Raw genomic sequence first — 20,777 nt, 5'->3', positions numbered from 1 at the left:
CTCATTAGTTTGGGTTATACATAGTATAAGGTTAATCTTCATTTTTGTTGCATAAGGTGTGACCAACAAAGCATCACAAAATAGTTAAACAACATAAATTATCACGAGAGAACAAATACTTCTTTAAATGCATCCTGAGGTCAGGTGGGATCATATTTTTGTTTAATGAAGCTGATTCAGCATCTTACCTGAGATCCCGCAGGAGTTATAGTGCCAGCACAGCACAGACTACCTCTTTCAAATCAAAATGACCTTAAAGAAGTTATGATGATGACTTGTGCTTATTTGTTGATCATCTTAAAGTTAGTTTTCATCATGGATAAAAACTGATTTTAATAATATCTTTATAAAAGGTGGACAGGACTTGGAAAGAGCAAGTTTTATCATGGACATATTACATTATAGTTTTTTTTAACCATACTTTATCCTGCATACAGCAGTGGTTCTCACATTAAATCAAATTATTCACAGGCAGCTAGAATGCAGACCAGCTGGGCTCCATGAGCACCATGATCCATTAGGACCATGGTTTCTTTTGCTTCTGTTCCTGACATATCAGCAGGTAAAAGTAAAAACCCAGCGATCAGCTGTAGGATAACTGCCCCTACACTTTTTGTTCTGAGTGCTTAAGTTACTCCTTTTGAAACCAGTAGTTTACCAGGATGAAATATAACTGTGGCATAATGAGTCATTTTTGCCCTGAAGTCACACTGAAGCAGCTCTTCAACAGTGACCCAGTGGTCAGCCCAAACACCCTCAAATGACCCATGTCTGCTCAAATGCTGTTGTTAGCTCAGGCTTAGCTCCAGTTAGTCCCGAACTGTTGTAACATTAGGTCAAACAGGATCAATAACTTAACCACCGCCTGTGTACAGGCAGGCTATGCTTAGGTAAAGTAGGTTTAACCTCTGCCCATTTGATTCTGTGCACACCACTGATTGCCCTGATGAAATACACTCCACCTGCTGAAGTCGTTTTATGTCAGTAAAGCACAAGAAAAAATTTGACCAGGTGGCTCAAATGTCACAGGATCAACAGCATGCACCTCTGTCCGGTTTAGTGTTTGGCAGGTCTGGGAGACCTAGGAGAGATTTTAAGTACTGTTTGGTGTTAGGGTTTTTTTGAGTGTGTTTGTGAGAGTCAACTAAATATTTGTGACACAAATTTAACACATAAAATAAGGAAGGGGAATTATTTTTGTGATTATGGAAAAAGTAGGAACAAAATAGTTGGAAAGTTGGTTCTGATTCTGCATATTAGAGACATAAACAAAACAAAATATTGCAACCACTTACAGTACAACCTCCAAACTGTCCATAAAGTTGAATCAACGCCGTCAACAACCTTTGGGTTCAGTAGCTCGGTAGCTTAATACTGCAGGAGCTTTGTATTGATATCCCTCAACAGAAGCCTGATGATCCAAATAAAGTGGCACCTCTGTTTGTACACTAACTTCTGTAAACTGCGACTCCCGTCGTCCCTTGCGTCATTGTGTCAACATGGCGCCTGTCTGCCGGACAAAAGGCGAATCTGTCTGACGGTGGGTTGAAACCCAATTAGAAACAGAGGAGACATTTTGGGAAAACTGTCAGTGTCCGTGTGTCCCAGCGCCCCAAGGCAAAACATATATGGTGGAATAAACGTCTGCGGAGGCTCTTAGACTGGAATATTAAGGTAACTTCAGCCCTGCAGCTCCAACTGCTGCTGTCTTCAAACGGATCTGCTAGCCCGACACATTTCCTTTTCTCTGTGTGCTGATAACTGAAAACTCCTTAAAAATTTCGCCAGTGCTGCGGCATTTTACTTGGCGGTTAATGTTCACACCACCTAAACTGATTGTAACGGTGTTGTCTGAGTCATAGAAAAGTAAGTCTGTAATTCGGCATGCACGTAGGTGACCAAAAATCTTTTAATCAAACACAATGTCAACTTTTCCAGTTGGTCCACAATGCACGCTGCCCGCGATCCAGTGTGTATTTTTGTCCTGTGTGATAATTACGGTGAACAGACGAACCAATAATAAAATGAACCGTTCTGTTGTGAATGGAAATTGTTTAGTTTGTAAGATATATGCCGAATTGAGGAGTTGTTCTTCATTACCAGTATAACGTCTTAAGACACCATCTATCGGGCAATGCATATTTTCCTGGAAGAAGGGCATCATTAAAATCCATTTTTTTTCAACGTCATTCGACGTGAAAGTCGATATTTGCATGAGAATCATCTGCACTGGGGACTATCCCAGTGCAGTGTCCGGCCACATGAGCCAGATGTGCTGTTTAGTTGAATTTCGGGCTCCAAGGCCACTTAAAAAGTTGCCTACTGTGTTTAAATGACTTTTGTCTATGTGCTCAGCTGGCACGCCTGCATTCAGGACACAGTTCATGCCACGTCTGGTTAGGATCTTAGGCAGGTCACTGGGTTCATTAGTAGTAATGCTGTTTATCTCTGTTACACTTTTCTCAGACTGAAGTCCTCAAGGACAGCCAACATGATATTATGTTGGTCTGAGGAGTAAACAGGTTGGTGATACAAAGCCTCAATCTGGTTGCAGATTTTCTTGATATATTACAATGTAATCCTCAGGGGAGTCTTTTATGAAGCTCTGTGCTCCACAGGGAGGTCAGAGGTCAAGTTCAGCTCCAGAGCAGCATCTCTGGGGCTGGTAGGGCTTCAGTGTCTTGCACAAGGACACTTCAGGATTGTCTGAGTCAGAGCGATACATTTCTTTTTGAGTCAAACTTTTGTAACTTCAGCATTTGTGCGTGTGTATTTTCATGTGTGCCCTATGCTGTGGCAGCTTAGCAGAGATCTCTGAAGGAGTTCAGCAGTGCCAGTCAGCACCATTTGATTACTAGTCCCTCTGTCCCAACCTGCACACATACTCTGTACCAGCCTCACATAATTACACATACTCTTGGTTTGCCGTCAGTCCACTAAATCCGAGATTCTAACAAAGTGTCTTCAGCTAATGTCATTTACCACTTCCAAAGCTGCTGACATCCATTAAAACTAGACTATGTAATATATTGTTTTTAAAATAGTTTCAAACTATTTCTGTCAATTTTGCTTGATGCCGTCCCGCCTTTTTGTTATCGTAATGACTACAAGAGAAAATTTGAGCTACTGTAAACAATGACCAGAACCTCATCCTTACTTTACCAGTGTTATTGTATCACCAAAGTGAGTGCGGCTCCTAGAAAGTCATTGTTAATGTATTATAGCCATGGCGAGAAACTTTAGTGATCACCAACCTAAGTGGCTGGGTCCTAATTCCAGATATTGAAATAATGAAAGAATAAATGAAAAGCTTAAACTTGAACTGATCTGGCAGCCACTGTGGCCAATACAGTATGTAAAAGTTGGTCTCCTGCCTTGATATGGTTTGTTGTTGTTGTTGTTGTTGTTGTTGTTAAGGAGAAATTCATTTTTAGTGGTATGCACTCTTGTATATTAGGAAGTGATAAATAGTTTGTCTGATTCTTTTTTTAGGACAGGAAGGAAAAAGTTCTGCTTGTGTCTTAGTCACATGGTGTCATTGTGCATCCAAAGGCCACCGTGTCTTCTTACATTAGTCACACCTTTGAAAGGAAGATTGGTTTCCTGCCAGTGTGGCTTATAGAGACTAATCTTGCAGATAAATAAGGCCAGCTATCATTGTTATTGCCTTGTGGCTGGTTGTACTGAATTTTTCCCACCCTGCCCTTGTTGCTGCAAGCAGGAAAAAAGTTAGAGTTAATTTGCAAGTTAGTGTGTGTTAACCCCACCTGTCTAGTGACATTGACTGGACTTATTGAAGTTTCACTCTTTAAGTCAAACTTTTTTCCTGGCTCAAGTTTTGTCAACTAGTGTAGGTGGACTGGACCTGGTGGACTGCTTAAAGATGGTGACCAGTTTACAGCTGTTTGTCTTTTACAGTCTACTGTGAAGAGTCAGGTTATGTATTCCAAATTTCTATCAGCTCTAAAGGCTGGAATTGAACCTTATTATTATTTTTCTTATTAGATTTAGATTAAATAATATCTCACTTATGAAAGCCAGGGGCTGAGTTCCACAAGAACTTTCTTAAGTCATTTATTAAAAACTAGTTCAAAGGAGATTTTCAGCACTTGTTTTGATCTTAGTTTAAATAGGGCAAAAAAAATTAACTGGGCGGCATGGTGGTGTAGTGGTTAGCACTGTCGCCTCACAGCAAGGAGGTTCTGGATTTGGGGCCTTGCATGTTCTCCCCGTGTCTGCGTGGGTTTCCTCCAGGTACTCTGGCTTCTCCTCACAATCCACGACATGCAGGTTAATTGGTGACTCTAATCTGCCCGCAGCTGTGAATGTGAGCATGAATGGTTGTTGTCTCTATATGTCAGCCCTGTGATTCACTGGCGACCTGTCCAGAGTGTACGCTGCCCTCGCCCAATGTCAGCTGGGATTGGCTCCAGGCCTATCTATCTATCTCTCTCTCTCTCTCTCTCTCTCTCCCTAAGAGTAGAAATAGAACCAGGAGAAAATCTTGCTGCATCGGTGGCCCGTCAAAAAATCCATTAAGTTTTTACCCTTTTCCTGTTCTGTCTCTTTACCGGCCCTCTGTCTTTCTCAACCCTCACTGACTCGACTCGGTGATGGTTGTTATTTGTTTGATACATTGTGAAGCAGTGGAAGCAGCTGCATATAGTGTTCAGTTATTTATTTTTCACAAAATACAATTAGAATATTTGCAGTGAAGCACCTTAAATATGGTATTATTTAATAACTAAATAATTACACTCCCGTCAGCTACCGCCACAAGTACGATGTGGGAAAGCACCAGTTTTTATGTAGAAAATATACACATACATATGCACACTTATATTTAATGATCTTATATAGTTTCCTCTACTTAAACTTTGAAAGCAGGTTTTCAAGGAACAAATACAGATGCAGTCATGATATAATGTTTTGTGTTGCAGCTGTGCTGAAAGTGATCATTATGTGATTTAAGTGTAAAGGAGAGGGACTGCAAACAAGACTTCAGAAATACCTGGTTAAAACATGTGAAAATGTAATGTATTTAATTGTTAATGAGCAACAAAATAAGAAAGAAAGAAAGAATTTTGATCAGTGCCATAATGCCATAATTTTGCTGTGCTGTATCGATCCTGTGTATCAGTCTAACCAACTACAGCATGACTCACCCTCTGCAGCAGAGAGAGAAAGTATGGAGCTTGGCTGCCTGAGATGTAAATTTTTCTTGGCATTTTTCCTAAGACGTGCGCACATACGCACACGCACTGACACACACTCGACCTCACCCTCCCTCTCTATATAAGTGTTGACATGTCTGCTGACTTTGATTCTCTGCTGTGGCCTGTTTTTCTTCTTGGCGTCAGAAAGAAAACCATCAAAACAGATGTGCTATCTCATTTGTCTGTTTATCTTCCTCTTTCGCTCTCCTCCTTTCTCACTTCAGTTCAGCGACCACTATTATGACAGTTTTTTTTTTTTAGAAATGACTTGCATTTAAGGATACATAGCATTTCAAAACACAACTATAGATATGCTTTAACAGTTAAAATACTACAAAACAAATAATACAAAACTAACTGGGTCCATAACATTATTTGTGAAAGTGATTATTGGGGTTGAAAACATATCCACTGTAGTAAGTCTGATTTAATCTGGAGGAAGGCACTTCAGATCTGGGTAGCAGCTGCTGAGCTCTGATGTCTGTGTGTGTGTGTGTGTGTGTGTGTGTGTGTGTGTGTGTGTAAATCTGCAGGAAGCTAACCGACGTGACTGTACTTCTATTTTGCTCTGTGACTCTCTCCTTGGTGACAAGGTCACTCATCAAAAGTTGCAAATTTAATTTCCTTAAAGGTATAATCCTTAACATTTTTGTTATATTAGACCGGTATTTGATACTGTTTGTGTATGGCCAGCATTTTCTCTGTTTTAACCATTCAATGTATTTGTAGCCTCTAATTGCTCTGCCATGTATTGTAGTTTTCATTGTTACTGGTTCAAATTGTGCACTCACGCATAAGGAATTCACAGGAAATAATGCACATACTGGACATGATGTGGTAAATGAAAGCTGGTATCTCAAACAATGCAGAAGTTTTTTTACATTTAATCATGAGTTTAGTATCACTATGCTGGACGACTTTTTTTAAATCAATGCGACGCGATGAACCCCACTAGCTATTTCCTGTCCCCAGTGGTCGATTAGTATTACTTCCATCAGAACTTTGGTACCTGTTTTACTAAAATGCACTTGTCATTTTCACCAGTAACCACCAGTGTTGCCACATTAACCAGGCCTGAAATCTTATTTTCTGGATTAAAACTTAAAGGGGCCCCATTGCAAATTAACAAACTTGCTCGCAGTCTTTTTCTTTTTCTGTCTAAAACATTTTCCTCCAAAATATGGGGGTCTAACAGCAAAGTGTTACTCTAGTACCAGTTCTTAAAACCTTAACAATTGTACTAAATTACAGCACTTGTATAAACGTCTGTTTTTTGGTGATAGTGTTGTTGTGATATCCTCCAGGATGTTCCAGCAGTGTGACGAGCCTCGTTTCACCATTGAGCAGATTGACCTCCTCCAGAGGCTAAGGAGGACAGGGATCACCCAGGCGGAGGTCCTCCATGCCCTGGACACCCTGGACCACCTGGACCGACAACATGGACACAAGTTGACCCATAAACCTTCCTACATACCTCCATCATCATCCTTGTCTTCTTCCAACACTGTCACCGCCTCTTCCTCCATGACTTCCACTGCCACTCAGACAAGTTTCCCGGACAACCAACTCTCACTGTCACCTAATAACAACTTCGACACCACTTCCCTGCCTCTACCAGTTCCAGTAGCCTCACCTGTCGTCATGGCAGCGGTAGCTCAGAATGGTCTAGTTGCTGTCAGCAATGGGAAGCTGTCACCGCCCCGCTTTCCTCTTGGTGTGGTCAGCGGCAGTGTGACAGCACCAGGCTATGGGTTTGAGGCCAGTGAAGAGGACATAGATGTGGATGAGAAGGTGGAGGACTTGATGAGGTAAGTTCCAGACCAGACTTGTCCTAACTTAGACATGGCTAAGCTAGGATTGAGTAGACCAGGATAAACAGGGTCGTACCAGATCGGAGCACGTCTTTCATCCAGTACATAGAAGACAGTTTCAGATGTTTCCCATAGAAAAGCTTAGAAAAACACTGTTTGAAAACACTTTTTACTTGGTATGCAAAGTCATAATGTGCTCATTATTGCCCCCTGGGGATGGAGGGCAAAAATCACCCACTGCAACTGTGGTTGGTGAGAGCTGCAGTTGTTGTTGTTGAGTTTTTTTCTTTTGCACATTGGCCACAAGGGGTAACAATGAGTCTATTTCACATCAAAAGCCACTAGCCACCAAAGATGAGAGTCATACTTTTTTCTAATATAATGTGTTTGTTTTACAAGAGGGAAGACTTCAAAGATGAGGACTAACTGAGTGGTTTTTAAAATGTACGCCTGGCTTCCGGTGAAGCAGCGCACATTGGCCTCCCTGAGCTTTTCACCTGGCGTTTAATCCCACACAGTTGAGAGTCAGCCCCAAATGAGGCTAAACCAAGGATAGACTAGCATTCCTTCTGTCCAATAAAATCAAGCAAAGCTGTGTTTTATGACAGAAATCTCTCTTGTCTGTAAAATAACAACGGATGGTTACTCTGGTGCTTATAACAGTACACAACACAGACACAATACCTGACAAAAGCTTCAGCCAGTACTATCAGTTTTAGATAACCTCTTAGTTACTAGTAACAAGTCAGTTGTTGTTACCAAAGAGGAAAGGGCAACAAAAAGACCACAAACATAAACTTATTTGCACTAGTTGGCAAACTCGATGCTACATACATTAGCCTGCCAAGAAACCTAACCCTGTTGCTGATGGTAGAAAATAGAAGCAGAACTCAGGGCACAGACATTAGTACCAACCAACTTTCTTTGGTTTGCCATAACCATGACAATAATTAGTACTCATAACGAATGTTCTAATTATGGCCAGGGTTTGCTATGACAATGGTGTCCGTGGTTTTTGAACACCATAGCAATATATAGACCACTATGCCAGAGAGCAGGTGTTAATACTAAAGGCCTGATGGTTGACGAGCCTGCTTATAGCTCACACTGAAGCTGAATATGATACAAGGATTATTGCCTACACAATCCATCGTATTGTACACACACACACACACACACACACACACACACAACCTCACCCTCTAATGCCTCTCATCTGTAGTCTGCAGCCAGATCACAGCAATCAGACTGGTATTGATCTGAGGGCATGTGAAGATGAAATCAAACCATAAGAGCAGAGAATATTACAGCAGAATCGAGCCTCCAATTCCGTCACATATTCAACTGCAACAGCCACTGTCATTCATATACTGTATATGTGAATTGTGGAGTTGCAGCTGGTTTGAGTAAAGTCACTGTTGTCTTGTACAATGTGTGTTAGCAATGTCTGACTGTTGGACATTTAGACATTTGTTATACTTCATGTAAACAGTGTATTCTCTCTCCTTGTAGAAGGGACAGTGCTTTGATCAAAGAGGAGATTAAGTCCTTTCTGGCGAACAGGCGTATTTCCCAGGCTGTGGTCGCTCAGGTAACGGGTGAGTATCAGCTTCATCTGTACTTTAACCAGGCCCACTAAATCACTACCAGAAATAGTTGGCATGTCACCGAGCATCCAGCTGCCTGAAGATTCAGATCTCACTCCGTTCCTCTTCCTCCCAGGGATCAGTCAGAGTCGGATCTCCCACTGGCTCCTGCAACAGGGATCGGACCTCAGCGAGCAGAAGAAACGAGCCTTCTTCCGCTGGTATCAGCTGGAAAAGTCCAACCCAGGTAACGCCATCATAGACTATCTCCTGCCAGTCAGCTGCACTGAATGGGTGACAGCCACTGCTGACTTCAGTAAAACTTTCTTCACGTTGACTGAGCAAAAATCAGAGCGTTTAGACATCCACTAAAAGAGCACCATCGCTACTATAACATAATGAGACAAATAGATAAGTAATCTGTTAAAGTGTGCTTTATAATGGACGATGTATGTCCTGTTCATACTGTCAGAGTGTCCTTCAGTATGACCCTGGACACCCTGTTCTGATAGCTCTAATTCATCAGCGCAGAAAAGTAATTTTGTACCTCGGCTCATTGGTATTCAAAGCCGTCACTGCAATATGAACTAAAAGGGGATGAATTATTTTTTTTAGCTGTAATTTAGCAGCAGAGGGATACGTTTCTGATATTTGGAAAGTTGCAGATGTAACATAAGTTTTATTAAAGAGTCTTTTTAAAGAGAAGAAAGTTTTGGCGTATGTTTGTGTTTTTATGAGCATCTTGAGATATTCCTCGTTACAGAAAGACCGAATAGGCTGTAAACTGTTTCCTGTGATTGAACAATGACTACACTGTGTCAAGTTGAGCCCAACTTAGTGGAATGTACAGTATGAAAAAAATGAGTAGTCTAGTTCAAGTCAATCCTGTGTCTTCACTTGGAAAAAAACAAGACTGGCATGATGCTTTAATAAGAATCTCTTGAGTTGAATTTGGATCTTTGGCTTGAGGCTCTAAAATAAAAGGGGTCACTCTTGTCTTCATAATATGATGATGAAGTGCACATACACTAAAGGTACATAGTAAATGGACCAGATACAAGGATTTCTTTTTATTATTATAATTTAGATATACTGTTAGGTGGAGGAACTGAATAGATATAGGTTTATAAACTTTGTATGAATTAGCCGGGAAACTGTCTAAAGCATCACTCTGTAAGAAATACTGAAATGAATATAAAATTTATTATTAATGCAGTAAGACGTCTGTGACTTCAGGTGCCACTCTGGCCATGCGAGCTGCCCCACTGGCTCTGGAGGACATGATGGACTGGCAACAAGCTCCGCCCACCTTTGGCGCTGCCCCTGGGGGCTTCCGTCTGCGGCGAGGGAGCAGATTCACCTGGAGGAAGGAATGTCTGGCTGTTATGGAGAGGTGAGGAGGAAGAGGAGGGTTGAGGACGGGTAGATTCACTGAAGTGTAACAGTATAATGTTTAACTGGCTTTGAAATTATAACATGGAAAGAGGTGTGTGTGTGTGTGTGTGTTTGTGTGTGTGTGTGTTTGTGTTTGTGTGTGTGTGTTTGTGTGTGTGTGTGTGTGTGTGTGTGTGTGTGTGTGTGTGTGTGTGTGTGTGTGTGTGTGTGTGTGTGTGTGTGTGTGTGTGTGCGCGCGCGCCTCTGTCTACACAGCTACTTCAGTGATAACCAGTACCCTGATGAAGCGAAGAGAGAGGAGATTGCCACTGCCTGCAATGCTGTCATTCAGAAACCAGGTAGGTTAAAGCTATTAGAGATCAGGACAGAAACTTGTCATTTACTTTAAACTACGTTTGATTAACATGGTGACTGTGAGTGTGTCTGGTTATACACATTTGGAGAATTGATTCAGTTTCATTTGATGTTAACTACTCTCTTTTTTCTTTTTTTAAATGTATTTAAAAAAGCAAGTCTCTCGAGATATACTGCCGCTTTTACAAGAGAGACCTGGTCAAAAAAGAAGGATAAAACTTTTTAAGACAATTATAATCCCCATAAATCATATTCTGAATGTAATCTAATTATTATTATTATTATTATTTGATAAGGCCGTAGTATTTCCAGACACAGTTTATCTTGTAAATTTCAAAAATAACCACAGGGAGAGACTGAAGGAGAGCAGCAGCCCTGTAGGTGTTATCTACTGCAGATGTCTGATGTGTGCGTGTGTGCGTGTGTGCGTGTGTGTGTGTGTGTGTGTGTGTGTGTGTGTGTGTGTGTGTGTGTGTGTCACAGGAAAGAAGCTGTCTGATTTGGAGAGGGTCACATCTCTGAAGGTCTACAACTGGTTTGCCAACCGCCGCAAAGACATCAAGAGGCGTGCTAACATTGGTAATGTCTACTTCTTTCTGTGTGTGTGTGTGTGTGTGTGTTAAACAGTATGTCTTAGTGTGATTAAAGAAATCAACGTGAAGCAGATATATTATATCTTTTGCTGTGCTGGGTTCTGGGATCGTCTCTAAACAAATCAATAAAGACATAAAAGAGCTTTTACTCTAGTGTTTCTTTGTTCCTCACACTCAACACTTAGCTGCCATCCTTCTTATCACAAACACCTCTGTAGAATTTCACACACAGCTGGGCATCGGTGAGGACAACATATTCTCATTTTGACACCCGGACATTCTTCCTTTTGCAGTTGTATGATTTTTACCAACAACATTAGCAGCTTGTCGTTCTGCTCTAGAAGAGGGGCTTCTGAATTCCTCACTGTTTGCTTGCGTCTGAGTGTGTTGTTGATTGAGGTCGATATGCTATGATCAGGTTTGTGTTTTTGAAGAAGCAGCCATCTTGGAGAGTCACGGCATCGAGGTTCAGAGTCCAGGAGGTCAGTCCAACAGTGACGAGGTGGATGGCAACGACTTCCCCGACCAGGTAAAGGAGATGTACCTTTATCCCCCTCCTTTATAGAGTCAGTAACGTTAAAGTTATAATATTTAACTTTTCTACTTTAAAATGTCTAGAAATGACTAGACCTGTATATATTTTTTGAGTTGTCTGCTTACATTATCCCAAATGTTTCCAGCAATTTTCAAACCAAGAGAAGTCTGTGATTGTAATCATGGTAAAGGTCCGTTTCATTTGTTCAACTGTCAATGATGTCATTTTCCATTTGCACATGTGTCCGCGTTGAGCTCGTCTGCCACAAGTGATCAAAATTGACTTTTAAACCTGTTTTAAGCCAAATTTTTAAGCCACTTTTTAGATCTTGGTTGTTTTTCACATTATATTTAAACCAGATGTCGGATGTGTGGATCTTAAATTATCCAAGAAGCAAGCCAAGCAAATGTTACCAGCTCGCAGCACCTCTGACATGTCCTGTGTCCATCAGATCACCTGGTCTATTTGTTTTGGAGAAGAGGACACCTCTGCAGCTAATTCGGCTCCTGATTAAAAAAACAAAAAAAACCTCCAGAATGATTGATGCTACTTCATGTCAACAGACTCCGTCTTTTGTTATTGTTGTGATTGAGAGAACCCTAGCAGCAGAAAATTACATATTGTGCATTTGAACAGTGCTGTGCGTGCGTGCGTGTAACCTGATTTAATTATAGTTACATATTTGACCGCTCTGGGAGAGAGACTTTCAGCAGTAAAATAAGCATACATTTCCATTTCTCTAACATAAATAACTGGTTGTAAAGTCAAAGGTCAGCCATAGCATTGTGACATGGTTATTGTATAACCTGTATGCTGCTCTGTTACAGGGTTGTGAGGTGTCCTTATTTGACAAGAGAGCTTCAGCCAGGCAGTTTGGTTTCAGTCGAGCTGACCTCTCCTCTCCAACCCAGGTAAAGCCCGACCACACACACTGTCTCCATGCTGCAACTGCATTTATCAAAGAGCTTTGGTCTCAGATTAAGAGATGAGGCCAGATTTACAGTTTGAGCCACAAATTTGTTAATCATTCCCCACTCATCTTTTCTCCTTGCTCAGGTTCCCACATTGCTCCCCAGCTGGTTTTCCGCCCTGGGTAGAGGAGGCCTGTCTGGACAGAGGGGCACTTCTCTGATTGGCCGCTCCCTAGTGACGGGGACGGGTCCTCAGGCAGAAGGTTCCAGATTGACAGGCGTGTCCTGGTCTCCGCCCTCCCCTTCCCTCCAGGACGAACCCACCATTCACAGCGTGCTGTCCGAGCCCCAGGACCCAATCGGGTTGGAGAAGGAGGCTGTCAATCACAGCAGCCAAGCCCTAGCCAATCAGGTGGACGGGGCAGCGTGCAGTATGGGGAATGACATCAAGACGGAAACGCTGGAGGATGACTGAAGAGGGTGGTGGATACCAGAGTTGTCAGAGTCATAAATAGAACAGGTGTGTTAATATGCAAGCAGATTTTATTGGAATGTAATAAGTGGAAAAAAAAAAAAAGACCAAAAGTCGTGTAAACGCCAACCCTGAGATACCTCCCAACCCTACCTCCAACCACCAACCTGCTCTGCTACGCTCTTATAGGCATTACTAGTATATTATTACATTGAAAATAATAACGATAAACTTTTATTTGTTAAAGTCCTCCCCAGCAGACTGTGGGATATTTAAAATGCATAAATAATAACAAATGCATTCATACAAGGAAATACATATAGCAATGTGTATTGTTTTTCACATTATTTCTTTGTTGATTTTGTTTTTACTGAGGCATTTTAAATCTTCCATAGTAGACTGAGTAACAGGACTTGATGCATTGTGCAGATTTCTTTGAAAAACTGCATTTTCATAGCAGGACAACACTGCATTTGACACAGGATTCAAATCATTTCAGGGTCTTGCACTGTGATCACAACACAACTAAACAGCCTCAAAAACGAAATACATCAATTTGAAAGTTAAGTTAATTTTAACTGATTGTTTTAAAATTATGCAGCGCATGTCATCACAGATGATTACATTTTAAATGTTCGCTGTTGATTCCTTCCAGTGAGAAGAACAGCAGAATAAGATTAGTTTTCTTTTAAAAAAAAAAAAGAAAAAAAAGTCAGGGTCACATCATGTTGGAAACATTACTGTGACCCAATCCTCTCTCCCTTGCCCTCATACAATAAGCTCAACATTTGGAAGCAAAGAAAGGACGTAATAATTTGAATTTTACAAATACCTAGTTGTGAAATTTAAACACCAAGAAATTTTTCAATTTCAAAACAAACCATTTTTTGTTACTTGTTTTTCAGGGTCCCAAATTCAGATACAAGATTGTTCGAGCTTCTCTTTCTCGGATTATGTGACTTGCAGAACATAACCTGATAGACCAGAGGTCCGATAGAGTCCATTTAGGATTCATTTCATTGACTTGGTAGCCCAAATGTCCACATTTGAACATAAAGGGGACGACTCAATAGCTGAGTGGCACATACCACATGGGCCTCAAAGCCCTGAGCTACAAGTTCAATGCAGACCATGTCCTGCATGTCACTCGCCTACCCTCTCTCCCCATATTTCCTGTCTATCTTCACTGACACTGTCAATTAAAGGCATTAAATGCCCCCCTACCCGCAAAAAAACCTAAACGGGACACCTGAATTCAGCGGTATTTAAATTTCAACATTAAATATTTAGTAGATATACAATTGCACAATTAGGTCTTCATTTTCTAAAATGGAATCCATATGGCCTCTCTTTGCTTCCATATCAATAACAAGTCATTTTTAAAAAAGTTACTCAATACATAAATGTCGAAAGAAGCCAGAAGTGTCGGCAGATGTGTATAATAGTAGACATCTGGACGTCCAGGTGACCGGGTGTTCTTGATTAATTTGTGCCCAGTAACAAATCAGTCAGCTGGGAGGGATTCAACAGTGTAATAACACTGTTATTATTCTAGATACTATAGATTAAAGATTAAAGTGAATACATACATATAATACATGTGTATGCATACATACACACACATACGTATATACAGTATATTATATAAACTGTGAGGGTATATGTATATGTACCCTAATCCATTTCTATTTACAGTATATAGACATATTAGCTTCAAATGAGAGAAACTATCAGTATGAGTCTTTCTTGTTGGTGAACGGTGAGTGAAGCATTAGCCAAAGTATTAAGTTTAAATTTATGTATTTTCTGAGTGTATGATATTCATGGATGGAACTATGTATTAGAGATATGCTAATCAAAGACGCATCAGATGTGTCAAATTATTGCAAGCTAAATGCATAATTATCCTTTTTAGGTATATCTGTGTTTATGCTCGATATGCCATGTGTTCTAAACACACACAGTCATGTTTAAATCCAATTATCATTTTAAATGACACTTTATTGGATCAATATCCTGGTGCTTAGAGCCCCTGCTGTTTTAAACATTTCATTGATCAGTGTGAGTGACAGATGACAGAGGAAGGAGGAAGAGAAGAATTTTGGGAAACTGATGTTTTCCTCAGAAAGATAATAGTTCACATTCAGAGACGTCTTCTTTGACTGAAACATAAATGTTCAAACTAATCAATTCATGGAATATTTACCCCAGTAAAGCCATTGTAGAAGTCCATCTGTTTTCTGCATTAAGTTAATCTCCACAAGGAATTATTAACAGTCAGGGTTTTCTCTCTTTTAAGCCCTTTGGACCAGAGATACTTACACAATAGTCTGATAACTAGTTGGATGAGAAACACACAAATTTTGTGTGAAAATACAAAATGATTATCGGGAAACATTACATTATTGTTATACCTCCCACTATAGCATGCACTATGTTTATCTCTTTCGAAACACAGCTCTGACATATTGTCACCTTCTAACCTCGTTATGACAGATAGAAAATTAGCCTTCATTTGGAGTTGTGTCTCTGAACACTAGACGACTTTAAGTACAACATTCACTCTCTTTTTTAGCTCTTTTTTGAGGGAAACGTCTGGTTATCCAGCTACCAAATGTTCCACTCAGTTCACAAGTAGTGTACCGTAAGTTTATTGTGGATTTTTCACTCAGACATCAGCTGGCTATAGCTTGAAGGTCGATGAGAGTGGAGTTTGTGGGCCAGAAAAAAACCAAAACAATGAGCTAAATGAGGCTAAAAGCTGATGGTAACTTCAGAGTCAGGTTGTTGTTTTCTATGGGCTGGCCTCTACAAGTGACCCCTCTCACATCATACACACACATTTGTGACTTTTTAAATAATAAAAAATTGATTAGTGCAGCTTTAATCCCTGATGAGTTTCTATTGTGATGCTGATTATCAGTATTCAAGTTCAGTGGCTGAAATTCTATCAGACATTGAAACTAGCATCCACCTTTTGTGTTAGCATTAGCGTAGCCAGCTGCGTACATTTTACTGTGTAGTGTAACATATAAACAATTGACACTAAAAACCTTGTCACTGGTTTAAAGGTATATAATAGTGGCGTGCAGTATAGCAATTGATAGAAATCCCAAAACCTCAATAACTTGCACAAGATCAGTTGAGCTCTTCATAAGCTTTGATCCAACTATACAGAACTATTTCCATAATGTTACATTTTTTGTACTGTATGATTTTCAGTTGAAGTGCCTTATTTTTTTGATAAGACGGACTTCTACAATGGCTGTACACACATCACTAATGCAAGAAAGCTAAACACATGATGTTCTGTAACAGCCAACACTAAAGTGGCTCCAGTCAAACTGGTTCATCAGTGTTCATCACCAGGTGCTTTACAGGCTAAGCTACTAGTTCAGAGTTACAAACTCGACACAAATACCTCACTTTACCCCCCTTAGCTACAGTATAAGCTACACCCCTGCAGGTTCCTCCACAGCTGCTTCAATGTGAATCAAGGTTTAGACTGATGGGAGTAAAAACGACTGTAGATCTGATCTGTTCAGAGGAGACTGACAACAAACTGTGATGAGGCTGTAAAGATGGTTCATGCTGGCTGACAACAGAAACGTCAGTATCCTTTTAAAAGGGAAGTTCCCTCTCAAACTCGAGCCAATAAATATTAAGTTGGAAAGTTAAGGGAAATTCCACTCTAAAAGAGGATTTATAAGTTCATCAGCTCCTGCTTCCACTAAAGTCCATGGAATAATTGTAAAATAGCTTTTTGCCCTCATCCTGGTGGAGTACTGACACATCTTCAGTGTTGGTGTCGGACTAAATGTCTGAGAAAATGTAAGTTTTGTGGTGGAATGTCTCTTTAAATGTACGGCAGCAGAGCTGTCCCAGGTGTCTTTGCTTTAAGCGTTTTTAAAACTCTGAGGCATAGTTAGTCAGTTATGTAGTTTTCTGTCTTTTGAATTATTTACACCAAAATCTCAAAATATGCTATCCCACTGAGGGTTAGAAAATTTTTTTTTTTCCTTTTTAATCTGCTAAGCAGGAGCATTTCTGAGGTGAATCTATGGATTCATTTAAGACAAAGTGTTGTTCTCAGATTATTTCATTTTAAATCATTTAAATTGCTGCCTTCATGGTCTTCTCATGAAGTTGTACTTTGTTGTTGTGGAGCAGCAAATTTAAAGTCGTTTGTCAGTGTCATTTTCAGCCATTACAGAACCAAAAAATCTGAAAGCAAAAGGGAAACAGAAATGAATCAAATTAAAAACACAAAATGTGAGTAAAAATACACACATGCACAAGAGACCAAAAACGATAAAGTGAAACAAAACCGTAATTGGGTTGCTGTCTTAGTTTTATGTAAAATAGTTGTTTCTTGTCTCTTATACATCGTCTGTAGGTGGGTTTCCATCCATGTGTTTATGTACATTCTCAAGTTGTGCTTCAGTTGAAAATATTGAAAAATCTCAAAATATCACAAAAGGTTTTTAGACTTGGTTGAGGTGGAAAAGTTTGTGTATCGATATACGCAAAAAAGTGCAATGAATCTGTGTGGAGCTGTAACCTCCCTCTAATTATTACATGAAACAAACGTTTCACCTTTCACCCTATTGCACCCTCTTCTTCTGCAATGTTGTAATGGCACCCGACTGGAAAACTGGCGCAACCCGCTGTTTGTCTCAACAAACCAACTCTCATAACTGTAGTGGATGGAAATGCACAGGAATTTATGGATGGAAACTTAGCTAGTTGCACAATTTTCTGTCTCAGATTGCGGCCCTGTTTAAACATGGAGTGACCCACTTATCATCATTATTACAATGAGATGTTCAGGTCAAGCAGACAAACTGCTGGGTGGAAGTGTCTGAGGTGAATCTTGTCATGTGTCAGTCATTTGTTAAGGGCCACTAGGACACACTGCAGTTTAAAAACGGGGCTAAAAACCTGATCGATACAGGAAAAAAAATCATAACTATTTCACATAATAAAACCAAAACAGCTGACTTCATGACAGCAACCTCACAATCTACTCTGTCGCTTACAGGTTTCCTTCCTGTTGATTGGTCTTGTTTGTTGACTACATTTCATTTTCATTTTGCTTTCAGTTTTTTTTAACCAAAACTGGCTCCATAATTTTTGTGCCAGAAAGTGTGTATTCATATTACAACCATCTTAAAAAAGTTATCTTGACACAGAGACAAGAATACCGTAAAGGACACAGAAAGCCTTTGCTCTTCCAGCTGTGTTCATCCCTGTGTCAGGCTGCTCATGTGCTGACGGCAGCGTGTTGTGTCTTCTTCATTGGTTAAAATGCAGTTGTACCATCTGCCTTCAGTCCTCTGTTGCCTTGTTGTACTGCTTTGTTTTGAAATGCTGTGCTTCCTTTGCTGGTTCTTCACAGCAACAAAGCAGCTGATGATTCAGATCAGATCTAATTTTACACCTGGAACACCTGCACATGCACCCGGGTACTGACTATTTCCTGATCACATTTACTCTCCAATTACTGTCCCTCAACATACACAGTAGAGTAAATATTTGTCTTAGTACTGGATCTGATTTGCTTCCATTGGCACAGAGTAAGGGTGCATGTCGGACTGCAGAGGTTTGATCTGATCTGAGATCTGCTGCAGGGGATCTGGTGTCATTGTGGTTTCAGTCAGTTCATGCCTCAGGACCAAATGTTGCTGTTGTCCTCCTACATCAGTCAATATCGTCAACATGAGATGCAGTATGACATTTGAAGAGTTATATTCCAAAATGCTGTATTTATTTAGGTTAAAAAAGGACATTTATCATCCATGCATTCAGTGTAAATGTAGATGTTTCAGTCTTAATGTTCTCATTTATTAAGCCAATGACTTGAAATACTACAAAAAAAACATGTTCAAACATTTTATCAGTCATGTATAAAGAAGTGTTTTTTCTCTTCTTTAACCCCGACACGGTTTCCATTTCATTCTGGCAATAAACTCTTCAATAATTCTCTGTAAAATGAAAAATATCAAACCTCTGCAGGATGTTTGTTGTAGCAGTTTGAATTGATATTTTTTTTAATCCCCTCTTATTCTCTATTTCAAGATTTAGTGCCTTTTTTGGACGGTAGACTGTTCTGTAAACGCAATGTAGGAAATCTACATATGCCTTTTGTTACTTTTTCATCTGTTGGATAAACCTTATTTGTTATTTTTAAGGTGTGTTTTTATTGATATTCTATTTACAAGGGAATAAAAACTGAGTCCACGCAGTGTGTCTCTTTTGTGTCGTTTATATGTCAGTGTGTGCAGTCAGGCACTAACGCTGCCAGAGGGCTGAACAATTAATTGAATTATTATCAAAATCACAATATGGCCAAGTTTTTTTTTTTTTTGCTAAAGGTAAAATGTGTCAAGCATTCATTGTGGTGCTACAGAGACGTCCCCAGGCTACAAATCATTTCTCCAGATGTAAAAGAACGTGATTGTTTGGTATAAGCCCCAACAAAAATTACATCATCATTTATATTATTTTTCTGTGAAAATGAAATGCAAAAATGATCATTCCCACTGAAATCGTAACTAATAGCACAATATGATTTTTTTTTTTTTTTTGCTCATTGTTCAGACCTGCTGCCAGGGTTTAGGGGTTTCTGTTCCAGCTGTGAGCACATACAGTAACTGAGTGAAGTGTGAGTATGCAGTCCTGCTAATGAAAATGTTGGCTGGAGCTGTGCAGTGATGTTCATTCTGTGCTCCATTCACTAAATGAAAACACTAAAATAAGGTTGAGAACGAGCAAGTGTCGATTCAGGCTGTTTTTTTTTTTTTTTTTAATTATAAATGGCTTGAGGCCTGAGAGCAGGTTTCATCAGCTGCTCAACCCTGAATACCTTTTTTTCTTGAACATTAAATATTGACGACTAAATCAGCAACAATCTCAATTAAATTTTTGAAAATAAATAAAATATCCTGTTCTTCATCAGGACCATGTGGTTGTGGTGTGATCAAATTTGGTCGACAGTAACCAACTCAGCCCCACCCACTTCAAGCCAGAGAGAAAGGCAGTCAAAAACACAAACACAGAAATGTGAAATACATACATGTGTAATAACCTGTTGAAACGTCTGCAGATTAATTTGTGTTCTTGTGCCACCTTTTCGCTCAAAGTAGAAATTGAGAAAATAAGTTGTGGACATTTAAAATGTCTCAATGTAAAACACCTCCATACTAGTCAGACAGCCTTATATCAGTACTATGACTAATGCAATAATCCAGTGTTTTATTATGTTAAAAGAAAACACTAATTGAGAGCAACTGGAGAAAGCAATCCATACTCAAGGTCCACTTACTAGCTTTTTCTGAGCTTTCAGTTGTATCACAGTCTTCATCAGAGGATGGAGTTTGGAAGATGACAGCTGGACCAACGACAAGCTGCTGAGCTTACATATCAGCAAAAATCCATCTCCATGACAACCCAGCACGCTTCATCCGCTGATGATCCGAGCGATATGGTTGAAAACTCTGGAAAATGCGAGTAAGTGAACTCTTGAGTTGGAATACTTATAGGAAAGTAGATGATTTTAAGTGAGAACTACGGAAGCCCTGAAAGGCAAGTGATTTTTTTTTAGGCCAGGATCACTTTTCTAAGTTTTTGTGAAAGCGACCCTTGAGAAACAAGAGAAAAAAATATTTTGGGGACGTTTTTCATGAGTTTTAATTCACTTGCCTTTCAGTGCGTCTGCAAAGAACAGCCCGGTTTGTTTTGAGAAATCTTCCAGAGAAGCGANTCCGCTGATGATCCGAGCGATATGGTTGAAAACTCTGGAAAATGCGAGTAAGTGGACTCTTGAGTTGGAATACTTATAGGAAAGTAAATGATTTTAAGTGAGAACTACGGAAACCCTGAAAGGCAAGTTTTTGTGAAAGCGA

The 20,777-nt window shown here is 39.9% G+C and overlaps 1 protein-coding gene across 4 annotated transcripts; it reads left to right on the top strand.

Annotated features, from left to right (window-relative positions):
- Window positions 1-1,529: 1,529 nt before the first annotated feature.
- LOC111217812 (homeobox-containing protein 1-like) lies at window positions 1,530-19,485 on the top strand. 4 transcript variants are annotated; one of them, XM_022739800.1, is made up of 11 exons: window positions 1,530-1,674; window positions 6,521-7,024; window positions 8,540-8,625; window positions 8,750-8,860; window positions 9,850-10,006; window positions 10,264-10,346; window positions 10,846-10,941; window positions 11,390-11,484; window positions 12,318-12,401; window positions 12,547-12,921; window positions 19,474-19,485. In XM_022739800.1, the coding sequence occupies exons 2-10, from the start codon at window positions 6,522-6,524 to the stop codon at window positions 12,874-12,876; spliced, it is 1,545 nt and encodes a 514-aa protein (XP_022595521.1). In that variant the 5' UTR covers window positions 1,530-1,674; window position 6,521; the 3' UTR covers window positions 12,877-12,921; window positions 19,474-19,485. The 4 variants fall into 4 exon arrangements, with proteins under 4 accessions (XP_022595521.1, XP_022595538.1, XP_022595530.1 ...); XM_022739817.1 differs by lacking the exon at window positions 19,474-19,485 and having other exon boundaries at window positions 11,396-11,484; window positions 12,547-14,485; XM_022739809.1 differs by lacking the exon at window positions 19,474-19,485 and having other exon boundaries at window positions 11,393-11,484; window positions 12,547-14,485.
- The last annotated feature ends 1,292 nt before the right edge of the window (window positions 19,486-20,777 follow it).

The sequence above is a fragment of the Seriola dumerili genome, unplaced genomic scaffold (genome assembly GCF_002260705.1).
Source record: "Seriola dumerili isolate Sdu_G_001 unplaced genomic scaffold, Sdu_1.0 BDQW01000003.1, whole genome shotgun sequence".
In the NCBI taxonomy this organism is placed as follows: Eukaryota; Metazoa; Chordata; class Actinopteri; order Carangiformes; family Carangidae; genus Seriola; species Seriola dumerili.
Note: the sequence above shows the minus strand (reverse complement) of the source record. Positions and strands in the feature narration are given on the sequence as shown.

Excerpts from the sequence above, each read along its gene's own strand:
- LOC111217812 (XM_022739800.1), top strand. The coding sequence starts at position 6,522 with ATGTTCCAGCAGTGTGACGAGCCTCGTTTCACCATTGAGCAGATTGAC. Across the intron at positions 10,347-10,845 it reads TGCTGTCATTCAGAAACCAG|GAAAGAAGCTGTCTGATTTG; the intron begins GTAGGTTAAAGC and ends TGTGTGTCACAG. Across the intron at positions 11,485-12,317 it reads GCAACGACTTCCCCGACCAG|GGTTGTGAGGTGTCCTTATT; the intron begins GTAAAGGAGATG and ends GCTCTGTTACAG.